Source organism: Clupea harengus, chromosome 13 (assembly GCF_900700415.2).
Source record: "Clupea harengus chromosome 13, Ch_v2.0.2, whole genome shotgun sequence".
In the NCBI taxonomy this organism is placed as follows: Eukaryota; Metazoa; Chordata; class Actinopteri; order Clupeiformes; family Clupeidae; genus Clupea; species Clupea harengus.
The window spans coordinates 12,836,387-12,852,356 of NC_045164.1; the positions used below are offsets into that span (position 1 = coordinate 12,836,387).

Here is a 15,970-nt window from a genome sequence, read left to right on the forward strand (position 1 = left end):
GTTGGCATTAAAGGATGATGGCAACTCTGCTGGCTGCTACTTCCTCCTCTTGAAGCCTCACATTCCCTCCATCAGTCTCACATTTCCTTGTGAAGGTCTGAGTCACAGACTAATTAAGACCTCAGCATGGTTGGTATTCTTGGGCTGACAGGACAAGCTGAGACGAGGTAGGGCACGTGTTTGTCAGGGGCTAATGCTGAAGAAGCATCCAGAACACCTATTTTCAGTAATGCCACCACGCACATTTAATTCATAGTTTTCTTTTTATTTTATGTAAATAATACACTTTAGGATTACAAACAATTTAGTGTTTTGACATAAAAAGCAGTATACTTAATTTTTCTGTTGGAAATAAATCCCAAACTCAAAACTGTTACCTACATCAAGCCACCAAAAAAAAAAAGAAAACCTGTAAGAATATTAAGTGAATATTGTGCCCAGAAGCCCTTTGCTTCTTGTCTTAGACCAAAGCATTGTGGGTTGTGAAATACAATGATGAATTTCTCGTGAAACATTACTTAAGCATTTCTTACCTCACATTATCATAAGCGTCATGGAATAGGAGATTAATTAGCAATGGGCAAATACTGACTTTGGTACAGCTATGTAGATGGAATAACTCGTATGGGAACTGGTAATGTATGACGGTAGAAGAACAATAACGCAATATTTCCCCCCATATCCAATTATAAAGAAGGCACCAAAATAATTCAGAAACCTTTGTATGTCAGACTTGGTTCAACAGCTAGGCCACCGCCATTTTGGGACACTGACACAGTGAAGCATGTTTGCATGCTAGGTATTCAGGTATTCTTTTAATGTCTGACATGTCTGTGGGTGCAGAGGACTATGGTTCTCTCATGCCAGTGGAATCCTGTTGGAGCAGCTAAGGATCCTTGCAAAGAAAGATTCTTCTATGTAAACAAAGGATTCTTTTTTTCTGCCTCTGTGGCAACAGAATATCATAACCATAACAATATATACTCCCAGAACAGCATTTTCAGTCAAGGTAACTGGTGCGTTATGAATCACAATTACATGATTGTATAAAAGTAGGAAAAACAAGTCATTTAATTTCTTAACCATGTTTTAAAGGCACAAGATTTGACAATCTGGACAATCATCTACAATTAAAAACCATTACTGTAACCATTACTTTACCACCTGCATCACAATCCTAGCTCTGCTGTTATCATTTATTAAATATACCAGAGCAATTGTTCTGCCTTTGAACACTTTTGGCATGACGCAACAATAGGAAGTGGGGACGAAAACAGAACCTGGCAATGGATTTTCACTAATACTGTCAGTACATTTAGGAACACTGCTTGCATCACAAACCTCTCTGGCCTATACAATGTGGAATGTGACCAGGGAGCCAAAAGATTTTTTAAAAAGCACTCAATTCCATTTCAGGATTTCACTTCTTAGATTGCAGAGGCTGGCCAATCAGTGATTCAGTTTTGCACCTCAAGGACTGGGTAGGACACTGCAGTCTAGAACAGTAACATGACATAACCTAAATCGTTTAAAACAAAATCTTAAACCCCCCCCCTCTGCCCAACACACACAAGGCACTCATACAAACACGGACACACATAGAAAAAAAACCTTTCATTAAAAACGTTCCATGCCATCTGATACATTGTGATGGTTAAGTAGTGTTTTCAACTTGAGACTTGGGATAGGTCCTGTGAGTCTGCTTTCCTTGATAAAGCAATGACTCATTGCTCCAATCTACAGGCGGTCCAGCATTAGAATGGATCCCCTCTTGCACAGACATCCCTTCCTACAAGATGCACACTCCTGAATCTGAAAATGCAGCAATGTTCATGCAGCCAGAGGCATAACAGCTGAGGGGTGTGCAGGAGTGTGTGTGTGTGTGTGCGCGGGTGGAGGAGGGGTGTGGGATGTAGAGCCCTTATGTGAAACCTGTCCCCTTCTAATACCAACAGCTGCAAAGCAGCCACAGCCAGGGGGCACAGGCAGGTTTGGAGTGGGAGTGGGAGGGGGTCGGGGGGGGTAAGGAGGCCTCAGGAGATGATGGGCAGATGCCCCGAGGGCAACAAGGAGGAAGGGGGCTACTGCAGAGGACTATCAAATGCAGAGTCTGGCAGCACCGAGATCTTCAGCTTCTTCTCTGGCCAGCTGTACTCCTTGGGCAGCTTGGTCTGTGTCAGGGGAGAGCCAGAGAGAGCGTTAATGTCAGCTGGACCAAGGAAACAAGCAAAGACAAATCACTCATCGTACCGTTACAATGATTTTTAATAAACCAGCATGGCGCTTATTTTGCCTGATGAAATATTTAAACAGATGGCGCCTGATGTATGTGGCAGCATGTGAAGCAGAACTAATTTGATAGGAAAATCAAAGTTGAAAATGCATCGACTGCCACGCAAATCATTTGAAAGGGAAATAGCGGAGAAGAAAGAGAGCGAGAGAGAGGCACATCCCCACCTCCTCGCGAGAGCTCAAATCCTGTAGCTCTCCCAGCATCTGTTCAACAAACTCCTCTGTGAGTAGGATCTGCAGAGACACACACACACACACACACGCACACACACAGTAGACACGTCAGACCTGATAACACACAACTATCTCAGGTAGCCGCCACAACTAGACACAATCAATCAATACAATAAATACAAGCAGACAGCGATTTCAACTCTTTTGGTTGGCTGTCAGCGATAGTCTGGGACTTGATGGATGTCATTGATTCAGTCTCCATGCCTAGACACGATGGTGTATATACAAACAGATATAAAGATCCCCAATTCATACTGAATACTGAATTCAGTAGAGCAGAGACTTGGAGGAGCTGCTGTTTCAATTCAAGCGTTGTGTGCCATTAATAGCCTTGAGCTCTGCTGCCGAACCCCAGAGGACAGTAAGAGGGCAGAATCCCATGAACCCTGAGGCTCCTCTGCCGTCCCACCCACCTCTTCACTACCCCTCTTCCAGCCAGCCACAGGAGCGCCGCACTAATAATACAGAATCCCACGTGGCTGATCATCATTTCCTCCATATTGCCAGTAAGATGAGGGACTGGGTGGGGGACTAAGGTGAAGGCCTCGGAGACAGGATCTCTAAACACACAAGAGGCTGGAGTGGAGTAGAGAAATTCAGGGAATGTTACCTGTAGCCAGGGGCCGTGCGCGGCATACGGGTGCTCCTCTGTGGCGAAGGCTCCCTCCACGCCAGTCGACACAAAGGTGATGGCCGTGTCTCCATTTATGCTCTTGTACGTAAAGTGTCTTCCGTGAAGCAGCCGACCCCTGCGGAACAGGCATGCAGAGAGGGACGTTAGAGGTGAGGTGCTGAGCGTAGTAATACATTCATGATAAATGCTGGTAGCCGTGAGCATGGGTTTATCTGGACTCTGCTTTTGTTGACTGGAAGTTTGTTCCTGGGCTTATCTGATGGGAGGGGAGAACCGTTGGGCTAAAGTGCTGCTGTGAAGGTGGGCAGGGGAGCACACTGCAGGGGCCCAGTACTCGCTCTCTGCTCAACACAAAGGCCTCTCTTACTCCCTTTCCACCAGCGGGAGCTAGGTGCTTGGTTCAACTTGTGAACCTTCTGCTTTTCCATGAGCTACAGCCACCATGGAACACATCATTACTATATACGTCTATATGTCTCTGCTTCCCCACCAACACTAGCACCAAGCACAACAACAACAACAACAACAAGCAAGCATGGCTACTAATTTCTCACATTAATGTTATGAACATCTATGTTTATGTTACGATGGCAACACTAATGATCAATGTTATGAACATGCCTGCTTGGGTAATGTTAGCTGACCAACAGCTAGCTAGCTATCAATGTTATGTTCATAACAATCAATGTCACATTCGATGAGAGAAATTAGTAGCTTTTTTTTTTTTAATGGCAGTAACAAAGTTTTAGTTGGTCTTGTTGGTCATGATAATCCCACGCCAAGCCCCTGACATAAGCAGTTCTTTGTTCTAGACCGGCAAAGTGTCTGTCCCTTTCTGGAACCATTTTTCCTGGCTTAGAGCTGGTTCTTTGGCTGTCGAAATGCGTCCCAGAATCAGCCCTCAAACTCCCTTGGTAGAAAAGGGGTATCTATGGGAACTTTCTGACCCGCATTTCATCCCCAACTCTCACACACACACACACACACACACACAGATACAGACACTAAACCATACTACGCCCAACAGTCTATATCCTGGTCTTTCACATGGAATATATGTATATTTAGATGTTCTGCAAGGCTGCATTCATAGTCAATGTCAGGGACCAACCAAAAACACCATATCGTGGCTATAAAAGTAATTGCACGTATGAACTAAAAGGCATATTTATAACACTGCAAAGTGGGCTTGTAGAAGCTGAAGTAACTGGTGCTAAGGGGATTGGATATAATGTAATCCTCCAAGAAGTAGGAGCAGGAGTAGTGGGTGTTCATGGGGGTTGTAGTACCTGAGGCAGAGGGGGAGGAGTGTGCCGGACTCTTGATTGAACTTGAGGTGGACGCTCTCCAGCTGCCGTGTACGCACCAGTTCGTGAGGGACGATGGCTGCCGAGCTCTCGCTCTCCAGGCTGTCCTTACGACTTCTGAAGAGAATGATCAGAGGGAGGATGACAAAGAAGACAAGAGAAAAGGGTGGGAGAGAGGAAAAAAAAGAAAAGATGTACAGCATGATTAACCTAATATCATGCCCTTCCACCTCCCGAGGGTGGTGCAGTGGATTTACCCCTTTTGCCCTTTGTGGCTGTGATAGAGAAGGGTGTTGACATGAGGACCAGGGGCACAACACACAGCCCATGGGAAGGACAGTGGCTAGCGCACACACAGGCCTCTGCCACGTCCTTACAACACACTCATCTAATAAAGAAAACTTGTGACTCAGTAGGACCACTGATCCAGATAAGTATTCAAACTATAAGAAGACTAACATGAACATCTTTGCTCTTGGCTTCAAGCGTGGATGTATTGTCCAATATTCAGGTTCAAGATCTGCATTCGAGCCAATAAAAACATTTTTAATGAAAATAAAGACATATAATCCAAATTTATAGCAAATCCCTTGAACAGATTTGTGATGAACAGAACATGAGAGTAAAGTGAAGGAAAGACAGTGACCTTTAAGTCATTTTTCTTTTATTGGGTTATTTTCGGTTGTCTCTTACCTTGAAGCCTGCTGGGTCTGCAAATGTCCCAGTGATTGTCTACGGAGAAATTAGGGGGCAGGTTTGTACCACAGTGAAGAACAGAAAGAAAAAGGCTCACAGATTCTCTACAGCATTTACTGCAACCAACCTGCCAACACACCAATCAATGGGCTGGCCTTCAGCAGACACCTCAGGACAAATGACCACACACATACTCTTCTCCTGTACCCTTCCCCCTTTAAAGCTCGGCTAGAGTGAGCCTCTACACCACGAATCATTAGATTTAGAAAACAGATTGCATATTAACAGGCCCAAATTAGTATTGCTGAGGTGTTGTGGGGGTTCTGAGATAATTCATTCCATAGCAGTGTAGCATCCCAGGATCCATAGCTCTAGTGAAGATGGATCAAAGACCACAGCAGGACCTTCAGTCTCAGGTCTACAATAAGGAGCTCAAGCTGTTTAAACTGCAATTAGCTTTTGCTTTCTGTGTTTCTGGGAATGAAATGGAAAAGTAGCACCTAGTATAATGTACATCTTGTGTGTTTTCTGTCGTGAAATTGCGATACATAACCCCAATCTGCCTTTGGTCATTTTCTTTTATATATTATAAAAAAAAAAAAAAAAAGATATGGAGTGCGTGCACACACACAGCGTCTCCATAGCTTAGGCTGTTCCTTTTTGCTCTCCACCCCAAGACCATCCAGACACTAATTGGACAGATCCCTCCACAGCAGACATGACCTGAGGTGTGATAACTCAGGTTCGTTAGGCTTTCAACTCTAAAACACACGCAAACACACACACACACACACACACACACACACACACACACAGAGAGCATCCATTAGTTGGATCCCCAGAGGCTACCCACAGCTAGAGCACGTGATTGGAGGATTACAAACCGCCATGGTTTTTCAGATTTACACACAGTGCAATGGCAGCCATCTTCATGGTGAAGGTGGAGGGTGTGCTGAATGGTGCGCTGAAGGTGGAATGGGGGAGCTGCGTTTGCATGCTTGGGAGAGAGAGTGTGCGACTGCGTCTGTGTGTGTGCGTGTCTGTGTCTGTGTGTGTGTGTGTTGAAACTCGGCCACAGACAAAGGAGGACACACTAGGATCAGCATCCCAGCAGGGAGAGTAGGTGGTGGGATGATAGAGGGGAGTAGTGTGTGTGTGTGTGTGTGTGTCAGAGAGAGGCACAGAGAGTGAACGAGTGAGTGTGTTTGTGTGGTGGGGAGAGGGATTATCCGCGCACAACCTTGTGCTTCCAGAGCGATCAATAGAGGGAGAAAAGGAGAGGACTGTGTGTCTGCTGCCAGAAAAACCTTTTAGAACCCAGTTCCAAACACAAAGATTCAGAAACACACACTCACTCACTCCACCTCCTCCTCAATACACAGAGAGAGAGAGAGAGAGGGAGAGAGACTAGCAAAAGCACCTCACCACTTGAAAACAGCATACTTAAATAAAACAGAAGCACATCATATGACATCTCGGCAGTGACCCTAGCCAGAGAATGGTCTTTATCTATGATGAGAATCTTAATAACCACAAGCACACTTGCACCGCCCCATCTTACATACACACACTGGCTCAGTCCTGTCTTAATTACAAACATGACTGGTATTATCACGTTTCTGGGTAACTGTAGCATTAATCAAAGCCCTGGTCTAGCCACCTAAAGCACAAGGAGCAGATGAAAGAGAGAAGAGAATCTCAGGACTGAGATACAGTCAGTGTGTGTGTGTGTGTGTGTGTGTGTGTGATTGTGAGGTGGTGGGCTCGCTGCTGTCTCCGACACAAACAGCAGGCGAATCAGAGGAATTTAATTAACGCGTCTCTCACCCACACTCACCCACACACACACACACACACACACACACGCCCACACACAGGAGCTACCGGGTTTTTAATAAGTCAGAGTTATTAATGTATAATGAGATCAAAAGTGCAGGCATAAGCATTTTCCCCTCGCTCACACACGTCATCCTAAGAGGCGAGCTGTTTGGGTGGAGTCGCCGAAAGCACGGGGGAAGTGATGCACTCCGCTCTCAGACAGTTATTCCAACTGCCCTGTGACCCCGTGCTGCAGGAATGACAGACCCCCGCTTTTAATGCATGACCACTCAGACGCATTTCACATGCTAAACTAAAACCGTGAGGTATTTGAAAAATTAGCTTCCAGAAAGAAAAAGAAAAAGAGGAGAACTCTGGGCGCTGTGCTCGCACTACCTGATGTATTGCGTCTGAGGTAAATTACTTAGGTCTGCTAGTCTCCTGATAAGGACTGCGGGGATGAGTAACTGCATAATAGGGTAGACTCCGGCCCAGCCGTCCGAGACTAGAGGGGTGGTGGAGGTTGATGCGTCTGTCCCTGGCTGTGCAGACCAGCTGGCTGGGGTGAAAGGTCAGGAGCCCTCAGACGGCTGAAAGGAGCTTGTGTCTGACCCCACACCGCGTGGCTCCCCTCCCTAAGGACACTCTCCCAAAGCAAACTGTTGATATCTCCACTATATGGTTACAAATCAATACTATTTGGTGGATTTATTCTGACCACCTACACTGAATAGGATCAGTATTTTGACCAAAACTGTCTTTTTTTTTTTTTTTTTTTTTTTTACTTTGCGTTTTAGACCACAGATTAGTGAAATTAAGACACCAGTAAATAAGTAAACTAGTTATTTTGATTTGGTAAGCCAGACTTTCACAAGCGAGTCTTTTAAGTCTACTGTGTGAAATTTACGATTTATAGGATTTCTCGTCTCATAGCGTGTGCGTGTGAATCTTTTTGAAAATGTCAAGGTAAAACATCGTTTTCAAAACACTCCGTTGTTTGGATGACATCTATCCTCCCCCATCATCTCACACCAGCTTGGTTGAGTTCTTCAGCAGGGGAAGGATCAGCCATTCACTTATAGAGCAGGAGCCAATTCCGTCTCACCTATGACCTGTGAGGCAATCCCCTTTACAGGTTGACAGTGAAACAGCATTAGGAAGTCACTGAAAACGCATACCACTTACTCCATGGAAGTCCTTTCTTTCACACACATCCCCAGCAGCCATATCATTCACAGAGAAAACTGTTACCTCATAAAAGGACAGGCTAACATGCTAAAGTGCTCCAGTGCAGGACATGATGGAACAAGTATGACAGATCAGTCATTGGACCAGCTTCAAAGCCATTAGGGTGGGACACAGGATATGACATCACAGCTGCAGAGCTCTCTGGGCTCATGAATGCGGATGGTTTGACATCAATCTGTGCCACTATGCCAACACCTTCATAGGCGCTGTGTTTCACAGAGTCTTACACTGGGTTTGTTGAATTGGCCGAAATGATGTCTTATTTAACTAAATGGGCACAGACATCCGCCAGTGTTATTGGCAATGTAACCATGGAAATGAGCGGAGAACTCACTGGGGTCGATCGTGGTTCTGCCTCTGGACACCGATTGGAGGGAGCACAGCCTTGCTGTTGATCTCCAGTCCTTTCCTCAAGGCTTCTCTGATCTGCTCTGTGTCTGTGGAGACACACACACACACACACACACACACACACACACACACACACACACGGAGACAGTCAGGGCTCATCTTATGCTGCATCCAAGCTAGGTCCTGTGTAAATGGGTGCAGTGTCATCATTATTAAAAGATCTCATTCCAACCAGTACAGACAAAACAGGGCTGTCCTTAAAAGCTAACACACCATGACCTACAGCACTGGAAGTGAGACACACTGATCAGATTCAAAATCACGATAAGAACCCATCATTATTCTGGAGAAGCACAACAGATGGGCATGAAAGATGAGACGGGGAATGAACTCCAGAGAGAGGGAGGGAGGGAGGAGTGGGCCACCTTTATCGGAGAGGCGTCGGGGCTGCGAGCCGATGCAGATGCTGCGGCTATCGTCCTCGTCCTCCGGTGGCCGGCTCAGGTCGTCCCACACACACTTGGCGCTCACGCCGCTCAGGTTGGAGCCGTCCGTCTCGATGCCCTTCTCCACTCGCTCTTGCTGGGAAATGCCACACACACATACAAGGACATCACATACACAGCCCTCGTGGACGCATGACATGCTCGTCACGACAGGTACACATAGATAACGATCGAACACACAGCCCTCCCAACATTTACATACACGCACAAACTTAAAAACACAAAATGAGACAAACATTCATGGACAAACCACACATTCAAATGCCATGACGTGACATTTACTCCATCCAATAGGAGTGTGCAATCTTGCCAAACAATTATTTCATAATATTTCTGATCACAAAAACAGTCTAAATCTTTCCTCTATTGAAATGTTCTGTACAATACTGCCAGAGTGGGAATAGCTGCTGGATGTCTCTCTCCAGGATGTGTACACTTAAAAACACAATACTACATTAAATACATCACACTGCTGTCAAAGTACAAAATGGTCTGTGGGCGTAGATTTGTCAGACTGCTAAGATTGTGTACTAAGTGACCTCTGGACCCCTTATGTACATAATAACAAAACTTTACACTTTACACAGAAATATTGCATATTCATCCTCCAAAAAATGTCACAGTCATAAACATAAACACACACATACACCTAGTTTAGATTCTCTCAGTTCACATCATACACACATACATAAGAAAAAGACCGTACCACATACGGCTAATATGGCTATATGACAGCTGGTTCATTTCACACTGTTTTGTTGAAGACCCTTCAGATTCCTGCCATCCCACTTGTGCCTCTTGTGCAGCGCAATCAGGAGGTAGCAGTCTGACAACTCAGGAATGCCAGTCAGAGGGTAAACGCTCTCCATGCATACAGAAAGGGCCATTAAACTGTTTCATCTGACCACCCAAATGTTGGCACCCAATGCATCTCCTTATGCCCAGGAGCACACTGCCATTGAGAATTTCAATGCAAGGACTCTGCAGCTATGCACACGTCAATGACAGCGGTCCAACATGAGAACAGTCAACACATTTTGTAATATAGGGGGACAAAAATGCCACTAGTGAAGTACAATCATTTTATGGATTTCTGAAATAGCCTAAAGGCTTAATCACCATCAGGACTACACATTTATGGTACATATTTATAAGCAAAGCCACATCCACAATCCCCTTTGGGTTGCAAACAACAGTTAAAGCAGCAGTGGCATCTGGAGCATGCATTGTGTGCACCAGCAGATGGAGGTGTTTTACGCCAAACACATCTGTGTCATCATGCACCACAGTAGACCAGCCGCACAATGTCCAAGACGTGTGGATGAGGAGACACAGAAACGGCTGTTCTCATGACCTTCAGAAACTGCAAGGGTTGCGGGCGCGTGTTTATCTTTCAAGAAAACAAACCGAGCTCGCAACACCCCCCATGATTTGTTGCTCTGAGAAAGCGCTTTCGGAGGAAGGAGGGAAGCTGTGATGCGCCAAAGAAAAGCCTTACTTGTAGGTGTGGGTCGATCTCAAATATCGTCTCCCCTCTCCTCATGTCTGTGACCAGCCATGGGCCCCCTGCCCTGTGGGGGAGAGGAGAGAGAGAGGGAGAGAGGGAGGGAGGGAGGTGTTTGCGCACGGTTAATGAGAAGCCAGGTTAAAAAGCACACTTCCTTGGGTCTGTCACACAGCACAACAGAGATGCTTTGTTAAGAGACTGACGTTACTCTTTCCTAGCTGCACACATCAGCACACACACACACACATTACACCCAGGCCATGCATGCAAGCACACACACACACACACACACACACATTACACCCAGGCCATGCATGCAAGCACACACACACCAAATTCAGCGCGCACACATGGATATCCACAGACCAGGCTCACCTTGCAAGCACACTCACTCACGCACACACACACAAAGAAACACACACCCTTGCCTTGGAGAGCAGAGTAATTGTGGGTGGTCTGGTGGTTCTCACCCATGCCCCCCCACACACACCCTCACCCTAGAGCCTGAACACAATCCACAGCTCTTGTGTAAATGCATGTGCAAGCGAACAAACACATACACATTCACATTTACACACACACACACACACACACACACACACACACACACACTCACCAAGCCCTGTGAATTGGTGTGGCTGCCTTATTCTTGTTTTTTTACATGCACATTCCCCTTCCTTCGAACACAGACACAGTACTCACAAGTGTACCCCTCGTAAGAGGTCTAAGATGCCCTGGCCGTTCCACTGCTGTGCTGCCTGCAGCTCCTCTGTACACACGCCCACAATCTGACAGGACACACACACACACACACACACACACACACAAAATATCAGAGAAACTACAACAAAAAAGTGAAAATAGTAGAAATAGCACACAGCTGGTCAAATTTGTCACTAACAATTTTCTTCTTCTATGTTTAGATCACAGTTTATTATCACAATCTATACCATTTGGGATCATGGCTTCTGCTTTATGGCAATATAAATGCACATTTTTGTGTAAGTACTTTGATTTAAAATGCAATCAATTTAGGATAAACGTTTCTGCTACATACAAGATACATATGTCTATCTGAGGAACTCAGTGTGTAAGCGTATGCGTATGTACGTGTCACACATAGGCATGCACCTGACCTGCAGGAAGCTGACTTGCCCAAAGGGGGTGAGCACCGGCTGCATCTGAGGGTCGTCGGTCAGGAGCATGTGCTGGATCCGCGACTCGCTGTTGTCCAGGGGGCTGTGCCACGAGATGTGATCACCACTGCAGAACGTGTTTTCTGATACGGAGGAATCGAACGGTCACAACACGATAAGACAGCAGGTACAGACATACTCCACTTTAATGGTTCTGGATCCATTACTCTACCTGGTACTCAAAACTAGATAGCAGAGAAGAAAGGCACAGCACTGTCTGGAACTCAATAAAGCAGCTGAACATTTCAGGAGAAACCCTATTGGAAAGGAGAGGTCTGGCGACTCATTCTTGCTCACTGGCTTGCCCTCTCACACTCCCCCTAATCCCCCAGTAAGTGGCTCTCTGGGGGTCCCGGCGCTGCTTGGCTCAATCCCATCCTAAAGAAAACCCCACTCAGATTACCAGATCAAAGTTGTGGCCCAATAGATTCGGCAACAATCCAAACCTCACCAAGGTCAGAGAAGGTCCTCCCTGTTCCTCTCAGTAATTGTTTGGAGCTTTGGTAAAACTGTGTTTTGTTATGCGTATCCGCACTCCTTGAAAACCTCTAAAACAGAACGAGGCAGCCAAAGAATGATTTGGCTGAAATGACATGCTCGACCCAATGAATGCCTACAGACTTGGAGCAAGTCTGTCTGCTGCTTGCCTGATGGATTAAATAGCAACCAGAGACAAAACGCTACTTATGTGAAACAGCCCAGGGAAAGACATGAGATTCCACAAGAAATCCATGACCCAAAAACTCCGACAACTGAGAAGATACAATTCCAATAATTTGGGCTAATCACTTTGATCAACAGAAATAAAGGACCTGAGCCTGAGACATAAAAGGGCAAAACAGGACATGAATACAATGTAGGCCCAGGAGTAAACGAAAGCTTCAGAGGAAACTTCAGCATGCACCAAGGCTAAATTAAACCACAGAACCTTAGCCTCACTAGACTGGAGACTGATAACACAAGAAGAATCCAAATGTCTGGGTGACGCCATGCTTTCGCTACAGACTGAGGGAGGGAGACAGGAACAGTGTGTGTGTGTAAGTGAGTGTGCATGTGTGTGTGAGAGAGAGAGAGTGTGTGTGTGCGTGTGTATGTGTGTGTGAGAGAGATAGATAGAGTGTGTGTATGTGTGTGTGTGAAAGTGAGTGTGCATGTGTGTGTGTGTGAGAGAGAGAGAGAGAGAGAGTGAGAGTGTGTGTGCAATGGGTTGAGAGAGGGGAAGAGACTGGGGATTCTGCATTCATATGAGGTCTGCAGCCCACCCACGCTCAAATTGGCCCCAGCTGCAGTGCAGACAGGGGCCAGGAGAGAAGCCCAAGGAGAGAGCTCTCCCTTCTCTCCCTTCTCACCCTACCCCATGCACCCCTCCCCCACTGTGGACATTACAGGCAACTGGTGGATTTGGGGAGACTTATCAAAGTGAAAGACACACACACACACACACACACACACACACACACACACAAATACAAATACAGAGGCGACACTGTTAATGTTCGAAAAACAACATCAACGCAGGTTTAAGAATATCCTGCAAATGGTCTGGCCATGTAATAATAAAATAAAAGAATGCGCTGATAATGTAATACAACTCAATCCTGTGCAAAGTACCAGTGTGTCCTTTCTAGCTGCCTGGTGAGCCATGGCTTAGTGTGACAATTGACACCCCATTGCTTGAGGCTAGGCTAGCAGTGGGCCTGTGCGTGCTGAAGTGTTACTTCCTCCACACCCCTTCCAAGGCAAATGGTTTTGAGGTACTTTCAAGGAGACAAAGCCTTTTTGTCCAAAACAAAAATCAACCCACAAATTCGTACCCATCCTTGGTGGGTTTCAGTGGGAACTGCCAGCCTGTATTCTCAGGCAGTCTCATTCAGTACCACTACTTTCCATAATCCCATCACTGATTTCTGCTATCTACCTTCCTCTATTTCCCACTGGAGGAGGGAAAAGCACTGCTGGCTTCAGGACAATTGCACACACATTCTAATGCAGGACGGGTCTGATCTGAGATAATACGCAGTGCAGGGCTCACCTGACTGGAAGACGTATCGGGCCAGCCCTTGCATCAGCTCCGCCGGCCAGGTAGGGGGCGCTGTCTCCCCAGCCTCCCTCTTCAGTCTGAATGTCAGCTCAAAGCCAAACCCACTGGGGCCATCAGTACCTGTGAACCTGCAGAAGCACTGTGTCAGGTACACTTGGCATACACTCTGAGCAAATTGTGTAAACACTGTGTAAAGTGAAGGTCTCTTAAGGCTTGACATAGGAGCTGGTGATAACTAAACTGTAATGGGCTACTGGGTTATGCAATTGTCCTTTGACCACCAAATACATTTGGCAAACAGTAACACAAACAAGTGCCTGCCTATGGGTTTTGTTGCCTTACTCATGAACTCTGTTGTCTCCGTACAGGTCACTGAGTCCCATACTAATGTAATGCCAGTGCTCCTGGACGTCCTGTGCCACACAGCCCACATTCCTGTACATACTGATGTAGTCTAGTGGATCCGGCCCACCTAACCTGTTGATAGAGGGAGAAAGAAAATGAGAGGAGAGCCACTGTCATCACCAGTCATAGGGTAGACAGCAAGAACAACATGCTGTACTTCGTTTTGCCAATAGAATATTTGTGTAAATGTGATGCATCATGGCATTCCTGATTCAGTCATGTTTTCCCAAATTATTTTTGAACCAATTAACAAGGTAGGTTGCACAACAACAGTGACCTGCTGGCTGCTGCGCAGAAACAAGCTGTTTTGGTCAGGAAAATAAAAAGCAAACATCTGTTCCCACACAGCAGTGATGCAACATCAACGTTAAAGTATTATAGCTAATACACAACAAAAAATTGACAAGCAAGATTCAGTACAGTATTCGCTAAGAAAAGTTAACATTGACCTCACTTTGTCCCACTTGCTAGTTAGTTAAGTGTAAAGTTGGTTGTGAGTCACACGAACATCTATCTTATCATAGCGTAACGTAGGTGCGTTCCCAGAGTACAAAAGTCAGCAGTATGTATGTATTTGTATAGTTATATATACTATATTATGTATAACTATATATATATATATAGTTTGATAGGTTGGCCCAGTTTACAGCAAACGTTAACTAAGCCAAGGTAATCTAATTTATATAGACAACGATGACGTTATTAAAAGGGGGGTTAACGTAGGCTAGCTCATTTGCAACTAAGTAAACGATGACGTTAAAACTTCATGCAAAAGTTTACCAGCCCGGCTCATTATGTTAATAAACTATGTTAACGTTAGCAACGTCGGCCGCGACATTAAACTAACTAAAACACAGACACATACCAGTACTTTACGATGGCTGTAACTTGCAAGGGGTTGACCTGGTCGGGATACAAGCGCCTGCATTCCCCATAAACAGCTTGCAGACCAGTGGGAAACAGCGACGCTAGCCCGAGGTGGGCTGCCGCGCCGCTAGTAGGCCGCATTTCATCCATCCCACACCACAACTCCAAACTGATAGGATAGTCCGGGAGAAAACCCAGATGACCTAGAATATCCGTATGTCGATTCGAGGCGGGTTCTCCTGTGTTTTTTTTGTTTACGTCTTCTGCAGTTTTGATTTTACATCAGATTTGTAAGGAAACGACCCCTTTGTCCGTTCTCCTGAAGCCCCTCCACAGTTTGTTATCTCTCGCTCAGAGTACAGGCACTACTTTTGAGTGACAAGCAGTTAACCCAATAGAAACGACCAATTGAGTAGAGCTTTTTCATAGTGTAATGCGATTGGATTGCTTGACTGTCAATTCACTTTCGGTCACAAGAACAGGCGGTAACTAAAATGTGTGAGCAAGGATCAGGTAATCCATTAGTTACCATCAGTTAATAATCATTTTCAAACATCGTCATGTCGAAATTTGTAGGAAGAAAAAAGAGGAACAAACTCTGATTATTTTTCACAGATTTGCTCTAAAAGACAACTTCATGGTAATATAAAACAATGAAGGATTTATGGATTGCAAACACTAGCACACCTATTTTTTAACAGACGTGGGTAGAGTAAAAAAGCAAAAGCTAAGCTGTAGCCTACTCGAGTAAAAGTATAATAATATATATAATAATAATGATAATAATATTAACTCAAAAAACTAAAGCAAACCTTACAGTCTATACAGATTTATATATATATACAGCGGAAAATCGCTTACTGTGTAT

The 15,970-nt window shown here is 45.3% G+C and overlaps 1 protein-coding gene across 2 annotated transcripts; it reads right to left on the bottom strand.

Moving 5' to 3' along the window:
• Positions 1 to 244: 244 nt before the first annotated feature.
• sufu (suppressor of fused homolog (Drosophila)) lies at positions 245 to 15,529 on the bottom strand. Of its 2 annotated transcripts, XM_012840474.3 has the most exons (13): positions 15,101 to 15,528; positions 14,173 to 14,307; positions 13,822 to 13,958; positions 11,730 to 11,872; positions 11,296 to 11,381; positions 10,585 to 10,657; positions 9,006 to 9,162; positions 8,564 to 8,666; positions 5,161 to 5,199; positions 4,450 to 4,584; positions 3,137 to 3,275; positions 2,458 to 2,526; positions 245 to 2,171 (listed from the first exon to the last, which is right to left on the bottom strand). In XM_012840474.3, the coding sequence occupies exons 1-13, from the start codon at positions 15,250 to 15,252 to the stop codon at positions 2,082 to 2,084; spliced, it is 1,458 nt and encodes a 485-aa protein (XP_012695928.1). In that variant the 5' UTR covers positions 15,253 to 15,528; the 3' UTR covers positions 245 to 2,081. The 2 variants fall into 2 exon arrangements, with proteins under 2 accessions (XP_012695928.1, XP_031434810.1); XM_031578950.2 differs by lacking the exon at positions 5,161 to 5,199 and having other exon boundaries at positions 15,101 to 15,529.
• Positions 15,530 to 15,970: the final 441 nt, after the last annotated feature.